The 27,878-nt window shown below is 40.4% G+C and overlaps 1 protein-coding gene across 49 annotated transcripts in view; it reads right to left on the bottom strand.

The window, feature by feature from the left end:
- Nucleotides 1,871-27,878, bottom strand: part of ZBTB20 (zinc finger and BTB domain containing 20) — an 812,500-nt gene continuing 786,492 nt past the window's right edge. For all 49 annotated transcript variants that reach the window (XM_021071270.1, XM_021071266.1, XM_021071296.1 and 46 more), the window contains one exon: nucleotides 1,871-26,622. In XM_021071270.1, coding sequence (XP_020926929.1) covers nucleotides 26,201-26,622 — 422 coding nt within the window. In that variant the 3' untranslated portion in view covers nucleotides 1,871-26,200. The remainder of the gene's footprint in view (nucleotides 26,623-27,878) is intronic.

Raw genomic sequence — 27,878 nt, 5'->3', positions numbered from 1 at the left:
TTTAAGAAAGAGTTTAATAAAAGTATGTTCTATTAACTATTCATTTTTTTTTTTTTTTTTGGTCTTTTTAGGGCCACACCCATGGCATATGGAAGTTCCCAGGCTTAGGGGTCTAATTGGAGCTGCAGCCACCAGCCTACACCACAGCCATAGCAACACCAGATCCAAGCCATGTCTTTGACCTACACCACAGCTCATGGCAACGCAAGGATCCTTAACCCACTGAGCGAAGCCAGGGATCGAGCCTGTGTCCTCTTGGATACTAGTCAGGTTCGTTTCCACTAAACCACAATAGGAACTCCTAATTCATGTCTTGATAGACATTATAATGAAAATAATCACACTCTTCCCATGTGAGAAGTACTTTTCTCCTTTGTAAGTGTATATATGCTATTCATTTGAAAAACACTGGTGTGGTATGCATATCATTGGATTTCAGAAAACCTGACTTCAGTACTCATATATTGTTTTCTATTGGGAAAACCACATATTTCTGAACTTCCTCTTCTATAAACTAGTGTAATAATGTTTTGCAAGATGACGGCATGGGTGGATAAAGCATATGAAGAGGAAACTTTATAAACTGTCAAGTGCCATATAAGTAGTCTATACTCCATTTACCATTGTTATAGCCCATATGGAAACCATATCACATTTTCAGCAGGCCGGGAAGAGGCGTCAGGAGTTTGTGGATGACGCACAGAGAGTTCAAAGACTCTGGGGTGAGTTAGCCAGCATCATTACGATATTGCTAAGATTCACAGAAATCAAATAGGGGCAGATCACTCATGATGAAAATGCTTCCTTCCTCTTTATTTTTTACTTTCTAGAATAGCAGGTGAACTTAGGGGGTCAGTGATTGAGTCATGGAAAGTAAATATTTAAATTCACAGGGCTCAGCTTCCAGCCCAGGGTTCCTCTTATTCCAAGCCCATGCCTGGGAATCTTTGTGTTCCTCACACTGGTCGAAATGTTTGTCCACACTCACCTCCTCCAGCCCTGACCCTGGATGTTCTTGGGAGTCCCCAGGCTATAGACTGTGTATTCCTTGGCCTCTTCCTTCATAAACCTGTCCATGTTATCTTTTTGTTAGTTTATAAATTCCTGAGGCACTCAGAGTCTAACTCTCAGAACAATCTAACTCTTGATTTGTATGTCTTTATTTCTAGTTAGATTTTAAGGCTCACCAGAGTTGAAATAATTCCATCTCTTTTATACACTGCACAGTGTTGAGTGAAATATAGATGCTTACTGAAGACAGCAGATCTAATTCAGTTGGGCTGACATCACCCAGGGCAAACAAGATGTAAGTTTTCTCCATCACACTAGCAATTTCTGAGAGAAGGATGAAGTTAGAGAGCCCTTATGCATAAGGTGGTATATGAGAAAGGGCCTATGGAGCAAATGGGAGTTTCTCAGGGGTCTCCAAAGTCATCAGATGGGGACATATTTTGAGCCATGAACCTCCTGTGGATACAGGGATACAGGGATAGATGGACACAGTCGCATTTGGGACTGGTTATTTCCACAGCAGACAGAGATACTGATTTGCACATGGAGAAGAGGAAAAAAATAGAGAAGTCAATTTAGATAGCAGTAAATGAGCCATGTGATCATCTGTGATCTGTAGACAGGAGAAGGAAAATGCCCCAATTGGCCTGATATTTTTCCAAAGTGATTTTAGTATCACCAATCCTGGAATTCTCAGTTCTTATAGCGAGAGGATCGATATAAAATGAGAATTTCCTTGGCCTTTTAGAGATAATCCTCAGTTTGGATAATCTTAGACTAGACGTAGGCCACAATGTATGAAATAATGTGTAGAAACACTGCCACAATATAAAGAAGACACAATAGGAACCGAGAAGAGTTTTTTTTTTTTTTTTAATTATTCCTTCATATTCAAACTTCACAAACAGTGTGAACTTGTACAATACCTCGGAAAGTGAAACTTACAAAAAAAGTGCTGGTAACATTTAAAAAAAAACAACAAAAACCCCAAAAAACAAACATCATTCTTAGCAACATCAATTACTCTTCCACACAAAACAGAAACCTTGTAAAATTTATTTTCGTATTTTTAAGGCGTAATACTTCCGTATAAAGTATATGCAAGAGATAAAACTTCACAGTATTCCAAAATGTCACAATAATAATAATAATAATAATATAGTATAATGAAGCGCTACAGTTAATTTTTCTTTTTTTGAATGTTTTTTTCCTGTTTAAATAACAAATACAAGTCACAGGTAAATATACGTGAGAAAAATACGAGGCTAATATTAAATGGCAGGTAAGGATACTGTCACTGTAAGAAAAAACTGGCAGGATGTGTGTATTTAGTCTATATTTTAAAGCACTTGATAGAAAAGGCGTATGCAAGGTTTTTCAAAACAATTTGTTGTTTGTTTGTTTGATAACTGACAACAATTTAAGAGTATAATGAAAAAAAAAAAAAGGAACAAACTCCCTCTCAAAACTATTGACCTGCTCATCCCAAACCACGTATATATATTGATGGGTGGGTGGATGTGTGTGTTGGTGGTGACATGTGTTTGTACGGTGCACAGATTGATACAAGCGGTGTCCCCTGGCCACCTGCAGAGACTGGAGGGTACAGTCTCTGCAGTTCATGAGCCCAGGCTCCTTGTGGGAAATTATTCTTTCAGTTTAAAGCTCTCTTTTTCCTTGCCTCTCCCTCTTTCCAAAATCTTCCCCAATTCCCAGGTCTTCAGTCTGAAGAGACAATCTGGTTAGAAAAGTTGCCCTCCATTCAAAACTCACTGGGAAACAGAAACTGCGTAGACAGTGACACCCACACAGACACTGAAAATACCACTTGGACGAATGAATGTGTTTGTGCATGTGTGTGGGTGTGGTGTGTGTGTGTGTACAGTAGCAATTGCAAAAAAGGGACCATATTCCTTTCCATACTAGGATACAACGTGATAAGAAACATTTCTGTGCCGGGAATAGGGTTTCTTCGAATCTTATCACAACACTGTGGCGGGAAGATCAGGAACCGGGTTCACCTTTCAGCAGTCACCACAGTAAACTTCATTGAGACCACGCATGCCCATACCTCTGCTCTGGGCATGCGTGTGTGTTAACAGCTAGCCATTCAGCCAACAGGTAACAGAAAGACAGCAGATAGCAAAACACGTCAATAAGGTGCTCAAAGAAAAAAGTGGCACCCATTCCTTGAATGGATGGCCACGTTAAGGTGCTTCAAAAAGTTTTTTTTTTTTTTTTTTCAGTTTTATTTCAAACATTGAGAGTACTGATTTGCACATGGTAGTTCTGAGTCAGGCCAAGGGTTTTGAGATTTCTGACATCTTCCACTGAAAAGGGCTTTCACTGTAGTTGTTTTGTTGTTTGTTGTGGGTCACTTGAGTTTAAAAGAAATTGCTAGCCAAAAACTGAAATCAAATCAACATGACTAAAATAAGTGGGTGAAATGGTATAGAACATTACTGCATTCCCATTGGATCAAGATGGTTTCGCCCATTTTTTCCTCTTTCACTAACACTGTTCCTTTTTTCTTTGTTACAATCCATTCCTTGTGAACATACAGAAATGACCAAAGTCACTGCAAGTGGCTGTTTTTATTTTTTGTGATCTGTTGCAAGAGTCCAACCTTGTTTCCTCTGCTGCTGTTCCTGTAGCATCTGGTTTTGTAATGAGCATCTGGATTTGTTATGTGCATGTGTGTGTATATGCACATATACACACCTATACATGTATAATATATACACTATATATATATGGATATATATAGGAAGTGTGTATACATTTATACATAATATAGTGTATATTGTTTCAACTGGAGATAAACTGAACTGGGTTCAGACACTAGCACGTGTTTATCTTTCCCCTGCTCCCTCTGTACATTTTAAACAGTCTGGAGCTTTTATTTATTTTTTTAAAGTGCATTTTCAATGCAGAATAACTGTCATCCACTGATTCCTTGGAAAACATTTTTGATGAGAAAAATCTGACGGTTCGCAGCCCCCAGCAAAAGAAACCCGGGTTTGGTCGTGCCAGGGGCTGACGTGGCAGTGCCAGGCTCGTGCCTGAGTGATTACTGGGTGTTCTGGACTCCGGGCACCTTAGCAGCAGCAGCAGCAGCACCTTGACGAGAAGGCAGAGATAGAAGAGGAAGAAGGAAGGAAAGCTCGGATGAGGAAGCATGAGTTTAGGGTGTGTTCCAGGTTGCAGGTGTTAACTTTGTGTGGATTTGTGCAGTCTCTGCTTGGCTTCGGCTAAGAGATACCACCTAGTCCCCTCTCCACCAACGGACACTACCCTCCTCACGCCCCGCTTGCTCAGGCGTCCCCACTTCCGAGGCCAACTTGGGAGTCAGCTCCCCGTGGGGATGTGAGTGCCAGCGTCCAGTAGGAATAAGGCACCAGAGAAATCAAAATGTTACAAAAAGATGCAAAACCCCATTTCTAAGAGCCTCTCCCATTGCTCCATTAAAATATTGCATGTGATACCATTCGTGTGTACTTCAAGTGTGTCGAATGCAGTCTCTGAAAGGAACCGGAGGCCCTTCAGCACCAGAGATCTTTAGGAATGCACCCTTGGTCGAAACACACCCACTCCCCCCACCCCCACACCCGCCCCACGCCACACACAAGAGCACCAAATTGGGAGAACAAGGCTGCTTGCCATTGCTCACCTCAGTTTTGATAAAGATCAAAGAAGTCTATGAAATAAAAATTTCAGCAGTTGCCTTAAAATTAAATGGGTTTAGGCTGTCAGTATCTGGTGGCTTGAGGCTCTAAGTGTCCACAGAGCATGATGAGGGGGTTGAACTGTTTGTGTTAATGTTTGGGGGAACGTGCTAAACAAAAATTACTTCCTAAACAACACCCAAGTCCTCCACTAAGACTTTAACCTCCCCTAATTTTTTTAAATATTGTAAAAAGAAAGAGGTTCCTCAAACTATAAAAGGAAAAAATGAAGGCACATGATTTTATTCGGTCCCACAGTCCTTAAGAAAAATGGTATTTTGCAAATGTGTGTGTGAGTGTGTGTGTGTGTGTACATGTACATGCATGTGCACATGAAACGGGAGTCCAAGGGCCATTGAGGCAGTAGTCCAAGGGGAGCTGGAAAAGAACAAGAGAGAATTTTGAGACAGAGAGAAGAAAGGAGAAAGGAGGAAACAGAGGCCTCTCTTCAGCTTTCTGTCATTGACAGTCTCAAGATTTGGCTGCTTTAGGGTCCAGAACGGAATTCATTTGTCTTGGTCTAGAAAGTGCCCCCAGTTAAATATCTCCAGTTAATCGTGTTACAGCTTTTGGTGTTTCCCTTTTCCCTTCCCTCCAGCCAAATGATTTTTTAAAGAAATCACAGTTTTTAAAAGTTATTTTTTCAATGTTGAAAAACATGGAAAAGCTACTGAACAGCCTTAGGCACTCTGCCTCTCCATCTTCACAGTGAGCAGATGGACGGACAATCCACGGTGTCAAAGATGAGGCAGGCAAGATCCCTTGTGCTAGAGGGTCCCTTGCCCTACCTCTCCCGAGAGGCTGGAAGTACCTGCGCAGCACTGACAGCCGTTCCTTTTCAACTGGATCTTCCCTCCCCCTACCCCCTCCATGGAAGGTGCTGGGCTCGAGAGAGGCTGAGCCACTCATGGAGAGTGATGGAAATAGGAGGGTCTGAGAAGCCAAGGGTGGAAGCCGTGGGGGGCTCTCTCCTCAGGCAGGTCAGCACTGTGCTCTCTGCAGCCTCGATGCAGGATGGGGAAAACGTGGGTGCCCGCTGAGTAGTGGAGGTCCCACTCACACGCACTTCATGAGACCTCAACTCTCAGGCTCACCACCTTCGTGCCTCCGTTGCATCAGAGCTGGCCCTGGTCCTTATGAAGGCAACGGAACAAGACAGAGAGGCAGAGTCAACTGGCTACATCACACAAAAAGGGGCTACTACGGACAGTGGGATCTCAGAAACAAATTTAACTTTGGTTTTCTGACTTTTTCAAACCATGAAAATTAAAGCAGGGTTTCAGTGGCTTCGTTCATCTGACAGCTGTGACATTTTTTCTCATTTGGCAAGGCTAAGGTGGGGGGAAGAGAAAAGGGGTTTCCCATAATTGGTCGAAGACACAGGGTGGTAAAATGCTTCCACACTTAAACTCACAGTCCAGTGTTTTTGACATTTCATAAATAGCTTTTTTTTTTCTCTCTAAAAAAAGAATAAAACAAGAACAATCCCTTTACTTACTCATCTGAAACAAAATAAACAGCAGTGGGTACAAACTTCTTCTTGTAACAATTACAAAAAACAACAATATAATCCCAACTTTTAACACGCATCTTGAATCAGTTATTTTTTTTTTAACCTCAAAACTGCAGCATATCCTTAAGGGCAAACTTTTCGATTAGTTTTTTTCTTTTTTTTTTAAATAATGTCTTCACCAAAAAAACAGTCTTGTACCAATAAAATGCATTCAAAAATAGAAAATATTACACAACAAAAATATGTATCCTTCCTTTCCAAAAAAGATTCTTCACAAAAAAATGTAGAAAAAATTCCAACAATTTTTTTCCTCTCCTAAACATTAACTTTCAGTCTAGGGCACAATTATTTATTGATTTAAATGTCTGCTTTTGCATAAAACATGGAAGATGCAAAACAATTACTGTATTAGGTTTGTGAAGTTACATCCACTCCCACCCCAACTCTAAAACAAAACAAAACCAGAAAAACCCAGCAAACGTGAAACAAAAGATACAGTTGGTTGACTGGATGAAATCTCTTTCCTTCCATCGTGCCTTTGTGTGGGTTAACTGGCTCTGTTGGTATCTAGGAATGCTCGAGAAGGGGATCAGGGTGGAGTCAAGAGGTTCTTTAGCATTAAATGATGTCCTAAGGAGTCACTTGCAGTCTCCCGTGTTTTGGGGCTTATCTGCTGCAAATCCTCATGGAGAAAAGAAACACATGAGGATGGGCAGAGGACTTAACTGTGTTCATATGGGTACCTCTACACAAGCCAGTTTCTCCACCATTGCACGTATTTCCCTCCTTACCATGGAGTTCAGGCGTGGGATGAAAGGTAACGGAGAGCTCCAGTGGTACACGGAAGGCTGGGGCTATTTCCTCTGTGGTCACGTCATCCGTATTTAACTGGTTTGGACATTAACTGGAGCAATGACATGATCTCAAATCTCAAAGGAATGCCCTATTTTCCCATTCCCATATTGAACCCAGGCATCGTTTCTATTTCACTGTGGTAGCTTAACGATACATATTTCTTATTTGATGGTATTTCTCTTTTGCGTGGGATGCGTTTTGTATATGTATTCAGTACAAATGGATTTTTTTTCCCCCAAGCATTTTTCCCCTGTTGCTTATTTGGTTGCTGGTTTTTTCTTTGCGGTTTTTGTTCTGTTTCGTTTCTGATTTTTTAAACAGTGAAATATGTCCAATTTTATTTCCAGTGCATTAAACACATTTTAAATTAAAAAAAGAAATAAAACTTTCCCCTCATCCTTCTAAAGGAAATGACTGATAAAAGTACAATATAATAAAATCAGGCATTGCCAAAAATAGCATGATGTGCAACCTCAATTACATCAAGAAAAACAAACAGACAAACGAGAATTATAAACCGTAAGCAAGAAGGAGCCAAGACTATATAATCCCAACTATGGTATGATTGGCAAGCACTGGTTAAAAATAGGTAAGGCTACTCTTAGATTTCTAACTCAACATAGTTAACCACTGCTCTTCTGTCTTTTCTTTCAACTCTTAATCTTTCACTCACTAGTTCTTTATATCTTTAAAATGAACAAATTTGTTTTTATATTTTTGGTCTACAGTAGAATTACATATTAATAATATAATAAAAAGGTATTTCATTAACAGGTTGGTACTGCATCCATGTGGAGAAAATAGAGAAAAAGCACTCAAACAAACATAGCAAATGGACGCTACTTTTACAAAAATAACCACAAATATAATAGAAATTATAAACAGGGCAACAGACTGAACTGAAAGATATATTTGGGGTAATACAAACTCCTGATAAGCTATGCCCTAGAATCGCAGCCTCCAAACCTTTCCTGTGATGTCCACCTTTCCATAGTATCACTTGAAATTCAAATGGAAATGGAAACAAAATGAAAATAAAGTGGACAGGTGGCTGGGCCAACCAAAGCTTCCAAGTTATCTTAGTTGACTGGTCAAGACCAGCTGGATAGCATTTGAGAAACTGGTAGGCCACAGGGGAGACACTGATGGTATTTGTTTTTAATTTTGGAGGAGTTCCCAGCCCACTGATAAAGAGAGAAACCAAGGAACCAAATAATTCTTCTGGTAACATATAATATACGAGATGAAATAGAACTGCAATAAAGGGGACATGGGGGTGAGGTGGGAAAGAGAAGAGAGAGGAGAAATAGGCAAACTTGGGGCACCACCATCCTTTGTTTTCTGCAACACATTGGTTCCCTTCTTTCTGAGCATCCTTCAGTATTAGCTACAGGCCCCAATGTCCTGTGAGCAAACATGCGTTGGCTCAGCTCTTGGCCTGACCTCTATACTTATTGGCTTTCCTAAGGGCTTGATGGCTCCGGAGGCTCCCTGCCGCCACTGCCCCATGCCTTTGATGAAGCAGAGAAGGAGTGCAAAGTTGTGATGACAGAGGCCCTTTACACTAACCATTCCCACTTCACTGGTTTTTTCACACTGACGGTCCAGTGTGGGAAAATAAGAAGGAAAGGAATTCATAAGAGTTGAGCTTGGTCATCAAGCGTAAAGTTTACTTCCAGGAAAACAAAGAAAAAAACCCCCAAAATCCAAGATGAAGAAGAAGAAGAAGAGGGTGACAATGACAAAGAAATGGCATCAGTCAGAAAATACTGCTTTTGGTTTCTTTTAACTTTGAATCGTCCTTGGTTTTTCTCTCATTCAACTGCTCCAGTTTAAAGTAAAGTTTAGAATCTAGTGCAAATATCATCACATCATACCATTCCAGGAGCAATACCGTATCCCTTCATCCTAAGTGAATACTATCCCTTCGGACCTCCTCAGAAGACTGGGGGCAATGATCCAGAAAAGCACAACTGAACAGATTATTAATCTAGTACTCACTACAACAAGAAAGGCACTATCACAACAGATCAGCCTCAGCATTTTCCTTGCCGTGGGCATGGATGTTTTAACCTCTCCACTAACCACAATGAAACCCAGACTGTGGCTTTTTCAGTACTTGAATCCACTGACCAGTTGTCTGACTTCCCCACTGGCCACTCCTCTTGGCTCTGGCCATGCACAGCCCTGATCTGCTCTGTGTCCATGTTGCCCCACGTTTCACCAATGATCCTTGAGTGGTTCTAAATGATTTAGCTCACTCTCTTCCATGGAGGTTTCTTTCTCTCCATCAGTCTCCAGGTCATCATGACTCTATTAAAGACTAGTTTACAGTGTCAGGTACTATCGTTTATTATTTTTTTTCCTATTTTTTAATCCTCTAACCAAACCCTAAGTCATAAAGACAGTTCAGTAGCTCCTCTAGCAACAAGTCTCTTGTCAATATCACTGTGAACAGAATGAAAGCCAAAGTATCACCCCCTGACCACCTTGAGCTTGCTGTATTACTTCTGTTTGGGAGAGAGGAGGTTGGGCTCTGGAAATTAAAATCTTTGGTGACAAAACTGGAGTGGGTTTGCAAGTTTCAAGGAAGAAGTTATTTTCCAAAAGCCTCAAGAGAAGTAACCTAGGACAGTTAATGTGAATGTATTTTAAAAGGTCAATTATTTCTTTCTGTAACTTTGGTCTGGTATAGTCAGTATCTTCTCAGTGCTTACCCAACACACAGCTCTGTTAAGAGCTCTGAATTTAGAGTTTCTTATTTAAAAGGGAGATAATACTTTGAGTGCTTAAGGGATTGCTTACGTTAGTTCTGAAAGCTCTAAATGGAGTTTTTCTGCCTAACAAGGCTGACAGCTTCCTTCACCATCTTTTAACTTGGAAAAGTAGACTTGGAAGGATGCTAAGGAGGAGAGAGAAAGAGCTACCTATCAATGTAAGAGGTCTCAACGGAGAGTTTTCCCAATTGATGCCCCAACATGACAGTGATCAGAGAAACTCAACATTTTACCCATTGATGTGGGTTGTGATCCTTTCTTACTGAACCAGAATCTTCAAAGCTGTCACCGTGGATTCTGGAAGAATCCTTCAGCATCTTCACTCTTTTGTTATTATTCCCTATACAATCTATTGCTTTTCCTGTGGTGAAAGATTCTTTTATTAATAGTCACGAAAGAGCTGTCAAATTCTAATTATTTCTAAGATTTAGAAAGGCAATAAAAATAAATCCAATAAAGAAAAGTTGAATAAAAGAAACCCAACAACTTCAAAACTAGGCTTTTAGGCACTGTTAAGGTCTTCTGCTTTATAAGGGATAGCCTATGATGGAGCAGCTAGCTAGTCAGGAGGTTTGGATCAATCCTCCAATACATCCTCCAATTTCAAGGTTGGCCTAGCTTGTCTCAGAATAAACCTTTTATCTCACTGGTTTTCAATGGTTATTGCACTGTCCCCTTACTGTCATCTTTAAAGGATTTCACCACATGCATGGCCTTCCTCTTTGGTTAGCCTGATCCAGGTTTCAGCCAGTGATGGAAAAGCAAGCTCAGGCTGAAAGGATATCTCCATTGTGGACAAGGTGAGGTTATTCTAAGAGGAGGCCATACCTCCGGGCCAAGGCGAAGACATCTGGCCACCTCGGTTGGCTTCCTCACCATCACAGCGCTTACTGAAGGCTTAGTTGGAGACGAACATTGGGCAAACTTCTCCTTCAGCATCTTCAGTTTACAGTACTAACTCAGCTTCTTTATAACAAGAAAATAGATCCTATCAGCGTGGCCGTTTCTAGGCCTGATCAAGGGCTGGCAGCTTGCACAGATTCTCACCAACCCTGCTATGACCAAGCATGATGGAAATAACCCTCCGTTTTTGTGGTGCTTCTAGTTTCATAACTTGCCTCTTTCTTTCCCATACCTCACACACTCTCTCCCGGCACAAGTAAATACATTTCAGTAGTGCAATGCAGTGCAGTCATATTTATTTAGTGCAAAAAAAAAAAAAAAAAAAAAAAAAAAAAAAAAAAGCCCATTACAGACCCAAGCTCAACCTTAAAAAGCTCTCACTAAAAGTTACCAGTGCCACAAAAGTGGGAAATTCAGTTTTTACCTCACATTTCTGTGAGTCATCTCTTTTGTTGTCCCCATTTGTTTCAGCTCAAGGGAAAAAACAACTAGCATGCACCTAGGTATTATTCCATAAAATGTTAAGCCAATAGGCAGAAAATAAAAGGAAGGAGCTGAGTTGAAACCAGGGGCAGTATTTAGAAGAGGAAAATAGCTATTTAATGCAAAGGTCAGTAGTGGTTTTTATTGAATGGTTTTCATCATGTCAAATGGCTCCAATGCGATGTGAAAGGGAATGCCTACAGAAAAAGATAAAGCTTTCCTGTTTCCCAAAACACGGTCCTAAATTTAACAGTGCTGGGTTCTTATTTCTGAATAGTGCAATCAGCTATTCCTCCAGGGCTTCGGGCAGCAGCCACCTTATCTAACACAAATAGGGACACTAGGAGCACTCACTTTTTCACATTGACCTTCTCTCTCGCCTCATTCCTCTCCTATCCACTTTTTCTGACTACACATAAATACAGATCTACATACACATATACAGAAATTCTCAAGGCCCCTCTCAGGATTGAAAAATACAAATAGCTCAATGACACACTCACACAAAAAGTACAATTATTAAATATAAAAGTGAATTATTACACCAAAATTAAAAGAGTCTGCATTGTACCTCTTCTTGTATTATTCGGTAAGAAAAAAACATTCATAGCAGGATGTCTTATGGAGCTTATTTTTTGCTTAATATTAATCTGGACTTAGTTTGGGATATGGCAGTATTGAGTGATTCTGGAGAAATGCCTTGCATTTGATTATCCTCAAGAATCGTTCTCTTCAGTTTGTCTGGGTCTTCACCCTCCAAGTGTAAATCTGCTCATCTGCGCATATCCACGGGCATGCTGGAAGTCTCAGGAGAAGCAATATGTAGTTTAGAATAGATTCTAGAAACATCTGGCAGAGTGGGGTCAGCACACTCAAATTATTTTGAAACACCAAGTTACCAGGGAGTGTCTTGATTCCGTCAACTCCTTGCCTTTGTTTGGAACTATGAGGATTACTAGGAGAGTCAGCTTTCATTTATTGGGAAAACCACACTTCTTTCAACAATAGTGCAAAAAACAATTTTAATTAGCTATATGAAAGTTACCCTTAATTTATACCTCAATAGGCCCCTCAGGAAAACTTAATTGATGGGAATGAAGAAGAAGTTTGCTGACAATGCTTCTGTGAATTTTCTCCTACAAATCTACATGCAGATGGTTCCAGCTCAAAGTCTGGCCCAAGGAAAGCAGAGTAACTCGCCTTATTTTACAAAGAACCCTCTGGCAGTAAACATATACTAAGCACTTTAGACTATGTCTAAATCTTGTATCAAATTTGAACCATTGTTTTATTGTCAGTTATCTCTCTGCATATGCTTCTGAGAGAGGATGAGGAATAGGAGCAATCAAGGGTTTCTGTGATTTCTCTGTATGGGTTTGACTATATTAAGAAAAGTCTTAAGTCACCAAGAAGTGAGTCACTTTACTAATTCCTAGGCCTATAACAGCAAGAATGGGCAAGAATGGTTAAGGGCAAGTGACTTCCCCTGTGAACCCTGAGAACTGGCTTTAGGAATCCAGAACTGTATCAGATTTAGCCCCATCACACTGTCTTGTCCCCCCCCCCCCCCCCCCCTTACCTTTCTTCTGTTTCTTTAATTGAAATTGCAATTATTTTAAAGACTCAGCTAAGAATGCAAATTATAGCACAAAAGACAGGTTATAAAAAGGTTGTCAGGCTATCTGTAAATTACATTGAGTTGAAAAAAGTATGCTTTCAAATGAAGCACTACAATTTCCTCTTTTTTTGTTTTTTAAAGTTTCTGATTTGGTTTTTCCTTCTTTTGTGGTGCTAGGGTGAAAGACTGGCCATGCAGTGCCAATCTCCCTCTGTGAGTATCACCTCCAGTGCCCAGGGGGAGATGAGAGGCAACGGAGAAGTGGATGTTTCTCTATTTAACACTCTTCATGAACATACATTGCTTTAAAATAAACAGAACAGAAATCTTAACAATTATAGAAATCTATAGATCGACTGGTTTTGGCATTTTAGTAACATCCTTTCTTTTTCTTTTCTGGTGATTCTGTACTATATTCATAAGAAGCATCCAAGGAGGATTTTCACTACTTTAGTTTATTCCCAGCCTTATTTCAAAAAATGTGAGAAGGCAATAAGGATTTGTAGTGTGAAAGGCATGACCTTTATCTGCAATCAATTCCCATTGTTAGGCTTCGGACCTATTAGTTTAGGTACACAGGTTTCTTTTTCAAGGAATAGCTTTTATTTTAACTATCCTACCCTCAAAGTGCAGAGCAAATCTCTCTCCTCAAAGCTCTCACATGCTACTTGAAAAGGAAGATAAAGATTTTCATGGAGAAAGGCTCCTTAATGATAGAATAGAAGGCTTTTCATTCTAAGAGAGAAAGGAGTATGGTAAAGGTTGGAAATTTGACTGATGCCTATGGCCTTGGACAGTATCAAATGAAAGAATTAAATTTTTTTTACTGTCTTGAGAAGAAAGAGATACAAACAAATCAACAAACAAACTTTACTAAAATACACATTCCTCCAGTTTTAGGTTTCTAAAAAGTAGTAATTATGCTTACATCAAGGTTTACAGATAGCAAACAACTGTTTTAATGTGTAAAAGTATTATCCCTTTGCTTTACTATGTTAGTTTCACTTTCTTTGAAGGAATTGTATCTGTGCACACTTGTCCTAAAGTCCAGTGCAGAAAATAAACTGGTTTGCTACCAGCCTCAATCTCGGAACATTTCCTAAGCTATATTTGCAAATCCTAAAACTACATATCTGTAAAATGAGATGCAGAGTTTCTGAAATGCATTGTGGTGGCAGGGGTGGGGTGGGATGGGGGAGAAAGCAAGCTCTGAATGGAGGAAAAGAAACAAATCTCTTCTTATCCTCCCCAATACATACTATAATGTTTCTGACCATTATTCTGCTGCATTAGTTACTGTGAGGGCTACTGGTGCTCCTGACAGGTGTCAGCTTAGAAAAGCAGGAGGCTCATAAGCAATAAGAAATTCACATCCTGGAGTCTCCAGAATATTAAACAGGCTTTAGACATTAATCTAGACTAATGCAGAGGTTGTAGTGAGAAATCCCAGGTCTCAGGGTTAGAGCCCTTCTTGGGGAACTAGAATGAACAATGTCAAGAAGGCATTCTGGAGGAATCCTTGTGATAAACTGGACCACACGGGACCTATCAGAACTGGATCCTCTCCTCCTCCACATTATACTTTACATGATGCTACTTAGGATTTAAAAGAGAGTCTTTTATTCTTTGAGAAGCCAAAGGCTGAGGAGAGGAGTACTTCAGATGAAGAGTACTTTAAAAAAAAAGATAGAGGAAATCAGAACAGACAAAGGACAGCAAGGAGATAGAAATAATGGGAAGAATGTGTGAAATGAAGATCATAGCCCTAGGCAACATAAATACTGGCTTTAAGAAGTTCTGATTTCCTATGAGAATAGAAACTTGGAAAGGCTTTTGAACCTCTTTTAATTTATTTTTAAAAAATGTGTTGACTTGAGTGCTTTTCTATATATTTTTTGGCTATGCCCTCAGCATGCAAAGTTCTGGGGCCAGGGATCAAACCTGCACCAGAACCATAGCAGGGACAATGCCAGATCCTTAACCCAGAGAGCCACCAGGTAACTCCTGAACGTCTTTATCTCATTGCTCTCTGCAGTGTGAGATGATGTGAAAAACTGGCTTGACTAAGATAAAATCTGGCTCATGCCTCAAGTCTAATTAAGAATACATTTCTGATATTAATGTTGCTTCTGTCTGTCAGTGGATACAGTAAGAAATGAAAGCATGCCCTTGTGTGCTCAAAACCAGGTAGTGCTCTAAATGCCACAGAAGCTGAGCAGTAAGGCGGTGTCACAATAAGAGTGCTGGACTGGGACCCCTGCAGAGTTGTTAAGATCAAGTCATAAACATCCTGTAAAGGGACAGACCCAAAGCTGTACCAGTCTTTGGGCGATGTTCTGGCAACCTGACAGTTGTAAGTCATTGAAATGGCATCTAGCATGATGACCGAATTACATGGTGAATGCTTAGGTACTGGGGAGTGTATTACATGGCCCATCAAGTATCTGTTCAGCCTTGTTATTATTTTATTTAAGCACATATTAAGTTCAGGTTTAAAAAAAATCTGGTTGCAAAATAGACACTTTAGAAACTATGGATCTTTTTATCCCTTAGTAAATTCCTACTTCGAGTTATAAGCCAATCATTTGTCTTTCAAAAAGATAATAAATAAAAAATTTATTCTTAGTCATCCCATACGATACGTTTGAGAAGTGGCTTTACTTGTTTTAGAAGAGCTCACTAAGGCTCGGGCAGTTATCAAAATTATTCTGAAATATCACACCTTTCATTAGACTTCTGTGTCTAGTAGCCAGTAAATATGTCATCTGGCTAAATATTAGCAGTAGCTGAGAGTCAGCAGTGATAATTTTTTTTTCTCCCTCAGAAATTGACTACTCATATCCGGAATTTGAACACTGTGGTATTGAAAAAAAGAGAGAGAAACCAGAAAATATTTTTCTCTTTATCTTTGGCCAAATGTGAAGGTTGAAAGGAATTAATGACCCTCAGCTAGTACAGCTGACATTTACAACTGTGACTCAGGTCCTCCCACTCACAAAAGAACATTGATAACTTTAAAACTTGCAGGTACTGTGAAGACAGCCCCCAGTCTGCCTACGGGTCTCCTGGTGAGGAGCTCACTCACGTCAACACTCTTGCCACATAAAGCTCAAAGGAGGAATTCAGAATGGGGTAGAAAGAAGGAAGGGAAATGAGCCCCGAGGGTCATAATTATTAGAGTTCTCAGGGCAGTGGGGAGAGGAAGTGGTAATTTAAAGTCTTAAAGAGAAACAAGTAATGAAGAGAAGGAAAAGGAAAGAGGAAAACAGTGAAGTAGATACAATTTGGAGATGAAGTAATCATTGGGAAAAAAAAAAAAAACAACAACCAAAAAACAGCTTCCCTAATCCTCAATTTACAATTATGTTTGTCTAGCAGAACTAGATTTCATCGCAAACTTTGGAGAAACAGATTGATGCTTTTAGACTCAATACTAGCTCCTGTGAAGCAGACTAGAGTTGGTAGTCCCTTAATGAGTCCTGGGTTTCACAAGTAGAGAATGTGGAAGGGAGCTGGAGAAGGGGGAAGGGGAGGGGCTGGAAAAGAAAACTCTCCTGGAAAAGATGAAAGGAGGGAATTAATGTTATTCACACTGAGAAGCCTTCATCGTGGTTCAGTGTGGAAAGGGCTCTCATGCTGAGTATTATGAACAGCTGTTTTCATTTTGTCCTGAATGCAGACCCGAGAGAATAAGCCTGGTCTTAGGAACCCAGGAGGGAGGTATAGTTTATCCATCAGTGGAGTTTTCCAAGCACTGGATTGAGTAGCCAAGGGAAGCTGAAGAAGCTTTAAAGATGTTATGTGAAAATATTTCTTGTGAAGAAGACAGGATGCCTGATTTCTGATGTTCTCACGATGGTCTGGTTAAAGAAGAAAGGCACCAAATCTCCACCTTAACAGACAAACAGAGATATTGAGGGCCAGATACCCAAGAACCACCATTTTATGAACTCTGCAGACTAAAAAAATGAACTATACATTTCTGAGTAGTTCTAGTTCTATCAGCCTCTGTCATGAAAAAGTTCCTCAAATTCTGATTTCATCAAATAAAAAAAAATCTCTCAGGAAAATATTATATTGCTGAGTTACCTCCAGGGAAGCATTGATGACTAATTGTAAGCAGATTGAAAACAGAAAGTAGTCAGTGAAGAACCAGTATTAAAAATCAATGTTTGAAAATACGTTTGGGACAACTAGGGATTTAACTGCCTTCTGCTTCTCAGATGAGCAGCCCTTTGAAATGCAGCCTGTGATTGCTGGTCAGATCATATGGAGGTTAAGCGGCCCCTTGGTCATATTTTTAAAAGCAAATATAGACAGTGACAGTCCTAGAGGGGAAAATCACAGATACATTCATATGCGCTTCTTTTGTTCTTGAGATACTGAGAGGGTCAGCTAAACAAGATCATGTTGACTATGAACCTCTTTGTGTCGGCCACACACACAAAAATTTTTTCTTAAAAAAAGTTTTCACTTTCCTACATTTGCTAAGTCCGAGCTTAAAAAAAATTCTAAAATCCTGTAAAGACAATACTGAAGCTGATAATATAAAAAGCAAACTAGAGCAGTAATGATTATTACTAAATGCACCAGATTAACTGCAGCAGGTTGGTGATGGGTGATAAATGCAAAGAAATAATATTTCAATCAACTCATGATCATAGGCAGATTCAAAAGTTAAATGAATATAATGTAATATATATTTCAATATAGAGTTGTTATATATAATGTGTATGTTCTAGCTTTCAGAAATACTGCAATGTAGTGTACTGTACTTAAGTAAGCATACCTAAATAGTAACTCATATTCTTCCACAAAGTCACTAGTACTGTTAATTAAAAAAAAATTCATTTTTTTCCAGTAAAAAGAAATACCTATGGTTACAGTCACAGACTTCTTTTGGATATAGAAAGACAATATACAGTAAAAAAAAAAAAAAAAAAAAAAGAAAACCCAAAAAACAAAACAAAACAAAAAAACCCCAACAACGAAGATTGCAACTGTAAGTAGCTTTACTTAATTGGGGAGGGGGAAAATCACCAAAATAGAAGAGGAAAGAAAATGTCCTCTGAATTCTGTAAGTTAGCAGAAATAATCCACATATCACAAAAAATAATAAACCAGCTAAAGAAGGGCATGGGAGTGAGAAAACTGAATCCGACTATTTCCAGGCCACCCTTCGAAGTCAGCTATGACAGCCAGGTCTGTTTATTCAGAATAGTACACTAGAGCATGCTTCCACTTTAATGTTTGAGATGGGCAGGAGCCATCAATTCTTAGAGATGACCACGAAATATTCTTCCGAGAGTCTATTGGTTTGCTAGACATAGTAAACAACCCACTCCTGGAAAGACTTCGACAAAGGCCACATTGGTTTCAGGAGACACAGTTTGTGAATGATGATGGTTCCCTGCAAATGCCAGCAGGATTAGGAAGCTTTAGTTTGGGAGTAAAACTTACAAGTGGGTGGGTGTTTTTGTGCACACACTGGGTTGCATAGAGGAAAGGAATGGAGGCCTTTAAGCCATGGAATGGCTCAAACTGAAGTCTGTATGGGCCTTGCCTGACTAGCATCGGTGCCCCTCCTGCACCCCCCGCAAAGGGGCCAGGGGTACCCCAGACGGCTGTTCCCTCTTGTCTACTTGCCAGTTGAGTGTGTCTGTTCTACCTTCTTCTGGAGGCAAACAGCCTGTCACTGTGGGTTTGCTGTGGATCCAACAAGCTGCCTCTGTTTCTCCCAACTCTGAAATGCTACAAAAAGCAACAGAGTGGGCAGGTGACTGCTTCCTGGGAAGGGAGCCACAAGTCTTGAGCATGATGGTGGGAAGAGGCAAATGTATCTATGCACCAGGACCTATGCTGGTGTGTGCGTTGTTTGAGATGCACACGTACTCTCAGACTACAACAAGTACACACGCAAATACACATGCACGCACATGTCAGTAAATCCAGTAGAAGGGCAGTTTGTTAAGTGCACTCTACTCCACACAAGCAAGTTCAAGTGTCTCATGAAAGGGGTACAGAGATATTACTGATGCTTGGGCTCCTTCAGAATGCCTTAGAGCCTCATCACAGATAGTGGGCGGCACTTGTGCACCCAACTAAGGCAACAGAGCAGAAGCAGATAAATGAGATATGCGAGATCTTTGACTAACTAGAAATTCCAGACTCTATCTTGTTGCTGGGGACTATGCATGTGGAATAGTGTGGTGGTGAGAGCACCCCACACTGCGTGTGTACATGCATAATATGTACTCATTTACAGACATTTTGGACAGCAGCTGTGACATACTAGATGGGTTAAGTCCCTTTCATTACTAGAATCTACATATAAATTGTAATGATTTTGCTGGGCAATAGCAAACTTCTGTTGCAAAAGTAGTAGAAACAGATGTCTTCTAGGGGGTTAATTTTTTTTTTCCTGTCTTGGGTGTATCAGAATCTCATTGAAGCATTTTGAATCAAGGAAACCTCTGAGCTGGCAAGAGGGCTAGTTAGGGACTTTTTATACCCTAATTAGGCATCTCAAGAGCCAGGACTCCCGGAACTGTGGCAAAAATTTCCCTCCAATCTGCAGACTGTGCTCCTTCACTGAAGACTCGAAAGTTGTGAGTTTGCATTTCAACAAAGAACCACCAGATAAACCAGATGCTCACTGAAACTGAGAAAAAAAAAAAAAAGTTCAGAGATATACACTGTACAGGAAAAGAAAGCTTTTTGCTGAGATTGTTCTCCCTGTTAAGCACATGATTAAAACTGGCATCTTAGGCACCTGTGATCCTGTCTTATGCAACTCACTATTTGGCTAATAGGATGTCTGTTTTCTATCCAGCCCAGACCTATGTCACTGAGATAGGACAGGAAATAGCAGCCACTTCCTGAGTGTAGCCAGTTCTGGACAAGTTTGGTGCCTCCCCCCAAAGTCACTGTTTCCATCATTTTCAGTCACGAGTGGGGCTCATTTTTTTTGATAATATAACCATTAAGAAGCAAGAAATGGCCATGTCTTCACACCCTTACAGTTTCTCTATCTTCTATTCTCTTCCCTGGGCTTTCTGATTTAAGGCAGTAATTCTTTACTATAAGTGGCTTCCTGCCAAAATACTTTAACTGAGGTCACTTCAGATTAGATTTAGTCTGAAAGTATTCGGTTTTTGGAGCAATAGGCTGGGCCTGAAGAACCACTGGAACCTAGGCATTTCGGCCAGCGGTGTGAAAAAGTGATGTTTCTTGTTTCAACTCAGGGCATCATTTTCACCCCTCGTTCAGTAAAACACACAGGCCTGAAAAGAAACCTGTGTAGCCCTCATCTTCTACCTCTTTACTCTAGAAAGAATTGAAACAGACACTAGTGTGTCACACCATCTTCTGGGATCTGTTAATGGGTACTGCTGACCGCTATGGATTCGGTGTTCCAGAAGAAAAAAAATATTCAGAGACTTAGAAAAATCTTTGGGGTGTTCTGGTCAGGCTAATCGTCTTAGTACCTAGTGCCAGAAATGATGCTTTGGGTTTGTAATTTCCAGGCTTTGTGCTTACAGGAACACTGAGTCATCACAGCTTTCCTTCTTGGGGAGATTTAAGCAGTATCTGAAATGCAAACTACACAAACAGCTCTTGGGAATATGAAAATATCCTCTCTCTAGGGCAAGAGCGCCTCCGAGGTGCCCCTTTTCTGTTGCCATACGTGGTCTGAGCACAGGGTAGAGACTGCTTTGGAAAGTTTGCCCTGGGTCATCTACTTCCTGGGCACCTAGGAGAACAGGCCCTTTCTTCATGAAAACACAGAAGAGAAAGCAGCTGCCGCTGCTCCCCCCATGAGGTTGCCTCTGGCACAGGGGGAGCCTGATGGCAGGTCAGCTCAAGCACTCTTTACATGCTCCAGACCGAGAGGCACTGGGTTGCCTTGCTTTTCTGTGAAATTAGGGAGCCTATTGAAATTCTGATGCGCCCCTTTCCTTTTGTTTGACACCAAGTCACATGGTTCTGCCTTTAGTGTCCCATTTTTCTCTTTCTAAAATTTCTTTTTCTGGGGGACAAAATTGGTCATTTAAATAAAGTTCTTTTATAGTGAGTAAAGAGGGTTCTCAGAGCCAGAAATCACTCAAAAGAAAGTCTGTCGACCCTACCCATGGAAAAGCCCAGAGAGTTCTCTAAATACCTCTTGCCAAACCTCCTAGTGCTGTGATTGGATGTTTTCTGGCTTCACATTATTGGGTGCTGAATGCATTTTGCAATCCTTCTGTTCTCTTCCCCAGGGCTCCCAGGACCCTGGACTTCAACTCAAGACTACATTCAAGAATTCTTTCAGAAGATTTCTTTTAAGAGTCAGGTCACAACCGAAAGGGCACCCTCCCTTCTCCTAAACCCCAAGGGCATCTCGGGTTGGGCCTGCTCCTCCCTTGCACCCTCTTTTTGCCCCAGCAACACACTGGCTACAGCAGATGCAGACCCCATGTAGTTAGCTGATACCTTTGCTGCAGGATCACACATCACGTCTCTGCTCCTGGCCCCAAGTGATTAAATAACATCTTCTAGAACAACTGAGGAAGGCTCTAGAATGGGTATGACTCCTGGGAATCCTGGCCAGATCTACCTCATTGCCCCCTTTCCTAAGGGCCATGTATTGGGAGCGTTCTGGAGCAGCCACACCAAGGACACGACAGGAACTCTTATTATGTTTCCTTGGGGCTCTGAGGGATTTTAGAAGTACATATCACTTTCAACTTCTGTGCTGAGGGAAACCACTCATTCAGGGCGTGGGCTGGGCCCACACTGTCAGTGTGTAATTCAGATGGAGTACAGGTAGGCAAAGGCATCATCAGCAGTTAGGTGGAACAAACACACCCAAGGGAAATTTGCTCTTTTCCTACCACAATGCACAAATTCTAACTGTCCGTGGGTTGAAAGAAGTTTTCTTGGTCCTTATAGAATGTTGAGCTGATATAAAATAAAATCCCTGTGCCTTATAAACAAAGCAAATCCAAGCCTTTCTTTCTAAGGCCAGGAGCTACTATGACCTCCGAGAGGCCTAGGAAGAAGGAATGGGCTTCGGCTGGAACAAGAGCAGGAAATTATCTACCGTACTTACTCATGGCACAAACAGATGTGGAGCATTAGGAATTTGGGGAAGGAAAAGTCTATAAATGCTGTTATTAAGAGCTAAAGTTTACCAAACTGTATACTAAGAAATGTTTTGATGTAGAAACTTTTAGTTCAGATTTTTTTTTTTTTTTTTGGCCTGGCTTGTTTCTCAGTCTTTTTCCATGTTTAGATTTGTATCAGATCCATGTGTCCATACTCCCTCCTTTTTGGGGCTCTATTTTACACATTTGGGGCTTTGGAGGTTACAAATATTGGCATTTATTATATTAATGGGGAAAAATTGCCTGCTCTGCTGAGATGCTACCTATGTTTTTAGTGCTGGGAAATTTTATTTTTAGTAGACTTTATCTAAATGTCTTGAGATAAACCTTCCTCTTTGGTTTTTATCCTATCCTTTGTTCAGCTAATCCAGTTTATATCATAAATTGCTAAAAATAATGTACTTTTTCATACCAGCTCTTGTTCTCAGTATTCATCCTAAGAAATCTTAAATCTGGAACATTTGCTTCAATTTCATCTATTTTCCTTTTTTCTGGGTACTGAAATTTTTTTTTTTTTTAGCACTCATAGCATCCTAGCATAAAGTTCTAAATGTAAGAAGATTGTTGGATTTGAAACTAAAAAATAAAAGAATCCATGCTCATTTCTATTCTTGAAGTAAAATGTTTCCCCATTCTTAAGATATTGGTGATTATTTAATTTAAAAGTAAGGATTGACAAACTAAAAGCTACTCTATCCTTTTGAAATAGGTACAGACTTAAAATGTAGGTCAGTTGGAAAGCAGCCCTTTCAAAGGCCAGAGCATGGAGTAAACGCCCCACAGAAAGTTCACTGCTCCCTAGATTAGATCTTCCACTCCGATCGAGCTTCTTCCTCTCCCAAAGAACAATCTGTCAACTATTTTGGACCATGAGACGTTCATGAGGAATAGACACACAGTAAGAAAAAGTCTACTGCTATGCCAACCTGGATGGTCCATGCTGTTATAATGATTACATCACCTCACCAGGAATTCTCTGGGAGTCCGCCAACATTTTTACAAAGACAGATACTTCATTTGAGGAAAAGGAAGAATGCAAGGATTAAACCCAACTGGTATTTTCCCCCCTATGTGCTCTATAACGAAAGGTAGGTTTTAACCCAATTACTTAGATTTTTACGTGGCAAATCAACATTAAGGCAAATGGGTCTCCCTCAGATTTGAGAAGCAGATAGCTAAACGTGGCCCATAATGGTATCCAAGATCAAGTTTCTGGAGGTCCTATAGTATCTGTCTACTTTTCTAAGGTTTGAATAAGGATACTATTTTAAACCAGCTACTCTCAAATAATTCAAAATATTTTAAAGTGACTTTTGGCCTTCTTTCATTTGTAACATATGCTAAGTGATTTCATATCTTTTTCCTCTAGATTAAAAAGATATTTTTCTTAATGTCAGTTTTTTCCTTTTTTATACCATGAGTTGAACGACGTGCTTATCAAAATACCAAAATTCTATGACATGGTTAATTAACTAATGCTCCCTCTCTTGGTAATAAGTGGAAATACTGGAGGCTTACTAAAGATGACTATTTCGAAAAGCAAAATTAGCAAGAGAAAATGGCCCTTTTCTTACTGCTGAAGCTGTTTCCCACTAATTTTTAAAACAGGTCAACTTTGGACACATAATTCCTGGCAGGACTCTTTAGAAGTCATTATGGGTGATACTTAAAGGTCAGTCAATCATCCAAATCCACATGAAAACTTCTAGCAAAATATTTACTGAATTAAGGACCACAGGACCAAATCAAACTCACATATACTCCAGCCACACTAACCCTACTAATCATCACCAAAAACTTGTGGAAAAGATACAAGTTTACCAATTTTAAAAAGCATGAGTAAAACTAATTTAGTTATCATAGAGTTGCCTCCCTTGGAAGATTTCTCATTTGTTGCACAGTTTCTGTAAGTAAGCTGCTGATAGGAAAATTAAATTAAAATGTAATTTCTGAAGCTAAAACACTCTCTTTTCTTCTTTTTTTAAAAAACTGTAGTTTAGTGTTTCCGCTTTGTTTAAAGATTTACTTTTCCCTCTAAAGGCATTAAAATATGTCCCACAATGAAATCACCTTTGGTGTTTTTGTTAGGTTTAAAGAATTCCTACATTTGAGTTGGAATCCCTTTAGGACACTGTCTATCATGGAAGAATCTCTATTCCAATACCTTGATCAGGACCGAGGAGAGAAATCCCAACTAGGAAGAGAGAGTGGCATCGAAGATAATGCAATGAATTGGTGGCCTTTTGAATGATGGATGTTGGCATCTGGGAGGTTTTTGTTAGTTTCTTTCAAACCTTACCCCAAAGCAAGGGTTAATAAACCATCTAAAGAGCAATCATCTTACTTAGCCCTCTCAATAATGATGGAAATAGAAGATGATTTTTGAAAGGATCGAAGAAGTTTTGGCATCGAGGCCGCCTGATCTGCGCCAGGCTTCTGATAACGCTGCTCTCTGTAGCTGTGAAGGGTGAGGAGGGACAGCAGAGTTCTGTGAACTCCTCCTCCTGGCTGACCACAAAAGGAAAGAGCCCATTTGTCAAGACCTCTAGACGACTAGTGTTTCATAAAGAAAAAAAGTAAAGTCAATAGAAATTCTAGAATCGTAAGATCTCGATGAACTTTCAGAGAAGCAAGAAATCTGTTTCTGAAAGATAAAGTCCCTCCCATGAAAAAGAACAGAATTCTAGATGAATCAGTTGAAAAAAAAAATATTCAGTGGAGCAACTTAAGCTTGCTAAAAGTCAAAGAACTACGTATCAAAATACAAAGCAGCAGTTCAAATTACAGCAGGGATGGGTTGGCCAGAGGCCCTCATCAACCCAGGCAATACTTAAAATAATAAAAATTAAGAAAAATTTAAAAAAATATGAAGAAAATATCCTTCCTCTCTTTCAAATATAACTTTAATTGCCTTTTACTCTTTCTATCTGGAAGCAGTAACGCTAACCTTAACAGTCTTGACTTACCAAAAAATATATATATGTGTGTGAAATAAAATAAAAGAGAAGGGATTGGTGGCAGTGTATGCAAAACCAAAATGAAAAAAATTACTTTTAACAATCTCACTTTTTTTGTTTTTTTTTTACACAAATACTGTTGTAAATATATTAAAAAAATCAGCATTCTATCTGGTAAACGTCACTTTTGCCCCTCTATAAAATTTTGAATTAAAAAAGCCTCAAGAACTTTTTATTATCCCCCCACCCTCCATTTCTCTTTCTTTTTCTCTTCCACAAGAATATATCCTGACACCTTTTTTTTTGTTTTTTTGTTTTTGCAAAGATTGTTGGAAATAATCCTTCTCTTGTACCTAGAAACGTAGGTGCAAACCTCTGATATCTTTGTTTCATCTGCATTCCTGCCTTTCATGAAAGTCCCTCTTGATTGTGCTGAGGCTGAGGCTCAGCGAAGACACTGAATAAATACGATAGCCACTGTTGCTTGATGCTTGTCCAAGTCTTCCTGGCTTCTGCTGAAAGGGGGGATAGGGAGGGGGTGGGCCAGGGCGAGTGGACGGAGCGACATTTTGGGGAGAAGCCTGCCATTTGCCTTTCCCACATCACCAAACCCACACCCCTCCCCACCCCCACAGCCCTTTTAGGAAATCAGACAATGTGGTAGGTGGAAAACAGCAGGGCCTTTTCCTCTGGGTTTTCAACCAGAAAGTGATATTCCACAGTTTTAACTGGTTACTGTGAAGTCCAAGCGGCCAGAATTGTGAAAATGTCCACTGAAACACTGCAAGCGGTGTACTTAAAGACAGTAGGCCTTTTAGATTTTGTTATATATTTTTGTAGTGCTCTTCACAAGTGAAAAAAAAATTTTTTTTACTTTTTTTTTTTTTTTTTTAAAGATTTTTTTGTAAAGAAGGGTTGTATTTAGAGGCCAGTAGCTAGAGATCCAACCAGTGGACCTCCTGAAGCACTACCAGGCCTTAAGGCCACCATCCGAGGGAGGCTGGGAGAACCCGTGTTCCCCCGAGCCTCCGGAAATGTAATGTACCAGCAGGCAAAAAACAGTTCTTCATGTAGTACAAAATGAAACGAAACAAAAACAAAAACAGAAAGTAAAAACGAAACCAAAACATTTCTTAAATTCTAGTGCCATAGCTTTTTTTGTTTGTTTTCTTTTTTGTTGTTTTGTTCATAAGAAAGAGAGAAAGATACTACTTATCCGTCAGACACATGCATCCTCATGTGGTCGTTGAACTGCTCGATTTGGTCAAACTTTGCTGGACAGACGGAGCAGACGTAAGTGGTCCCCTCCGTGCAGGCCACCACCCCTGGGGGGCCAGCGCGGGCCCCTGGGGGTGTGCCCGCGGGAGGGGTCCCGTTGCTGGCACTGTGCAGGGCCACGTGTCGCTCCAGGAGGGTCTTGTGGGAGAACTTCTTTTTGCAGATGTAGCACTCGTAGGACTTCTCGCCCCGGTGGAGGCGCATGTGCACGTTGAGAGAGCTCTTCTGGGTGAAGCGCTTGTTGCAGATACTGCACTGGTACGCCCTCACCCCTGTGTGTGTCACCATGTGCTTGATAAGGTAATCCTTTAAGGAGAAGGAGCGCCAGCAGATGCTGCATTGGTGGGGCTTCTCACCTGTTCACGTGGGAAGAGAGAGCAAACAGGACAGAGCGAGACAGAGCGAGGGAGGGAGGATGAGAGACAGGAAAACAAGACAACAAAAAACAAGAACAAAAACAAATTAAAAAAAAAAATTGGATTGTTAAGGGAATCACCCCTGATTGGAAAGCTCCCGTCCTTCCTGGCCTCTCATGTTGGGAGAAACCTTGCTTTCAGGGGCTGCCAGGCCAGTCTAGAATTTTCCATTTCCCCAGGCCAGAAAATGGCTCTCTCTGAAAGCCACATGACAGTCTCTGCTAAAAGTCTTCCAAGGGCATTCTGTGGAGAAAAGGGAGAGCTGCTTCAAGGGGATCATTTGTAGTGCCATCATTACAGGATTTAACTGTGTGTTTGCCATTTACAGTAGCAAGCAAACATAAGAAACAAAAGAGGGAAAAGTTCTTTGGCGACATGGGGCTCTCTAGGATCTTCAGGAACTAAGGGCAGAGGTCACTTAGCTTGGCTCTTTGGGGACAGTCTCCATTTCCAGTATGGAGTAAATGCACTCATGGCTTGATTGTGAGCCACACGGGAAGTCCACTGCACTCATGCCTTGATTATAGGTCTGGAAAATATTGGCCAACGTAGGAAGAACTCATTCTGAAGAGCTATGCCTTTGATTTTTATCTATTCTAGATAGAAGTCTTCTTAAAATGCAACTTCAGAGAGTTAATTGGCTATTCTGTCTGGACTGCAGTGAGCTGCAGATTGACCCTGTGTGGTGTGCAGGGTGAGTAGGTGGTACACAACACGATGATCTCAGAGTCAAATGGTCCTATTCAAATCCAGGCCCCAACACACGGCAGGCCACTCTGACAAATCTCCAAATGCCTCGGAGGTATACAGTTCTACTTACCTCACTGTGCTGCTGTTGACATAAAATACATATGAAATCACTTTGCAGACCACCAAGAGTGGTGTGGGAATACTTGCATGGTGTTCTTATTATAAGACTATCTCACCCCCCCCCCATTAAATGGTTCCATACGCTTTTTGTGAACTCTTGGGTCAATTTTAAAAATAGTTTTCTCTTCCTTTGCTCTCAGTGTTTTGGCTGAACCCCCCCCCCCACTTCCCTTCACTTTATTGCTTTGTTTTGCTGTTGGCTTAGAAATCAAATGATCAAGCTAGCTAAAAACTGTAATGTAATTAAAAATACTGTCACTGAATGAACATGAAGTGTTCTTCTAGAAGTAATATTCATGGGCCCATAACATCTCTTTGGATAAACA

The sequence above is a fragment of the Sus scrofa genome, chromosome 13 (assembly GCF_000003025.6).
Source record: "Sus scrofa isolate TJ Tabasco breed Duroc chromosome 13, Sscrofa11.1, whole genome shotgun sequence".
Taxonomy (NCBI): domain Eukaryota; kingdom Metazoa; phylum Chordata; class Mammalia; order Artiodactyla; family Suidae; genus Sus; species Sus scrofa.
This window is presented reverse-complemented; position numbering and strand designations above follow the sequence as displayed.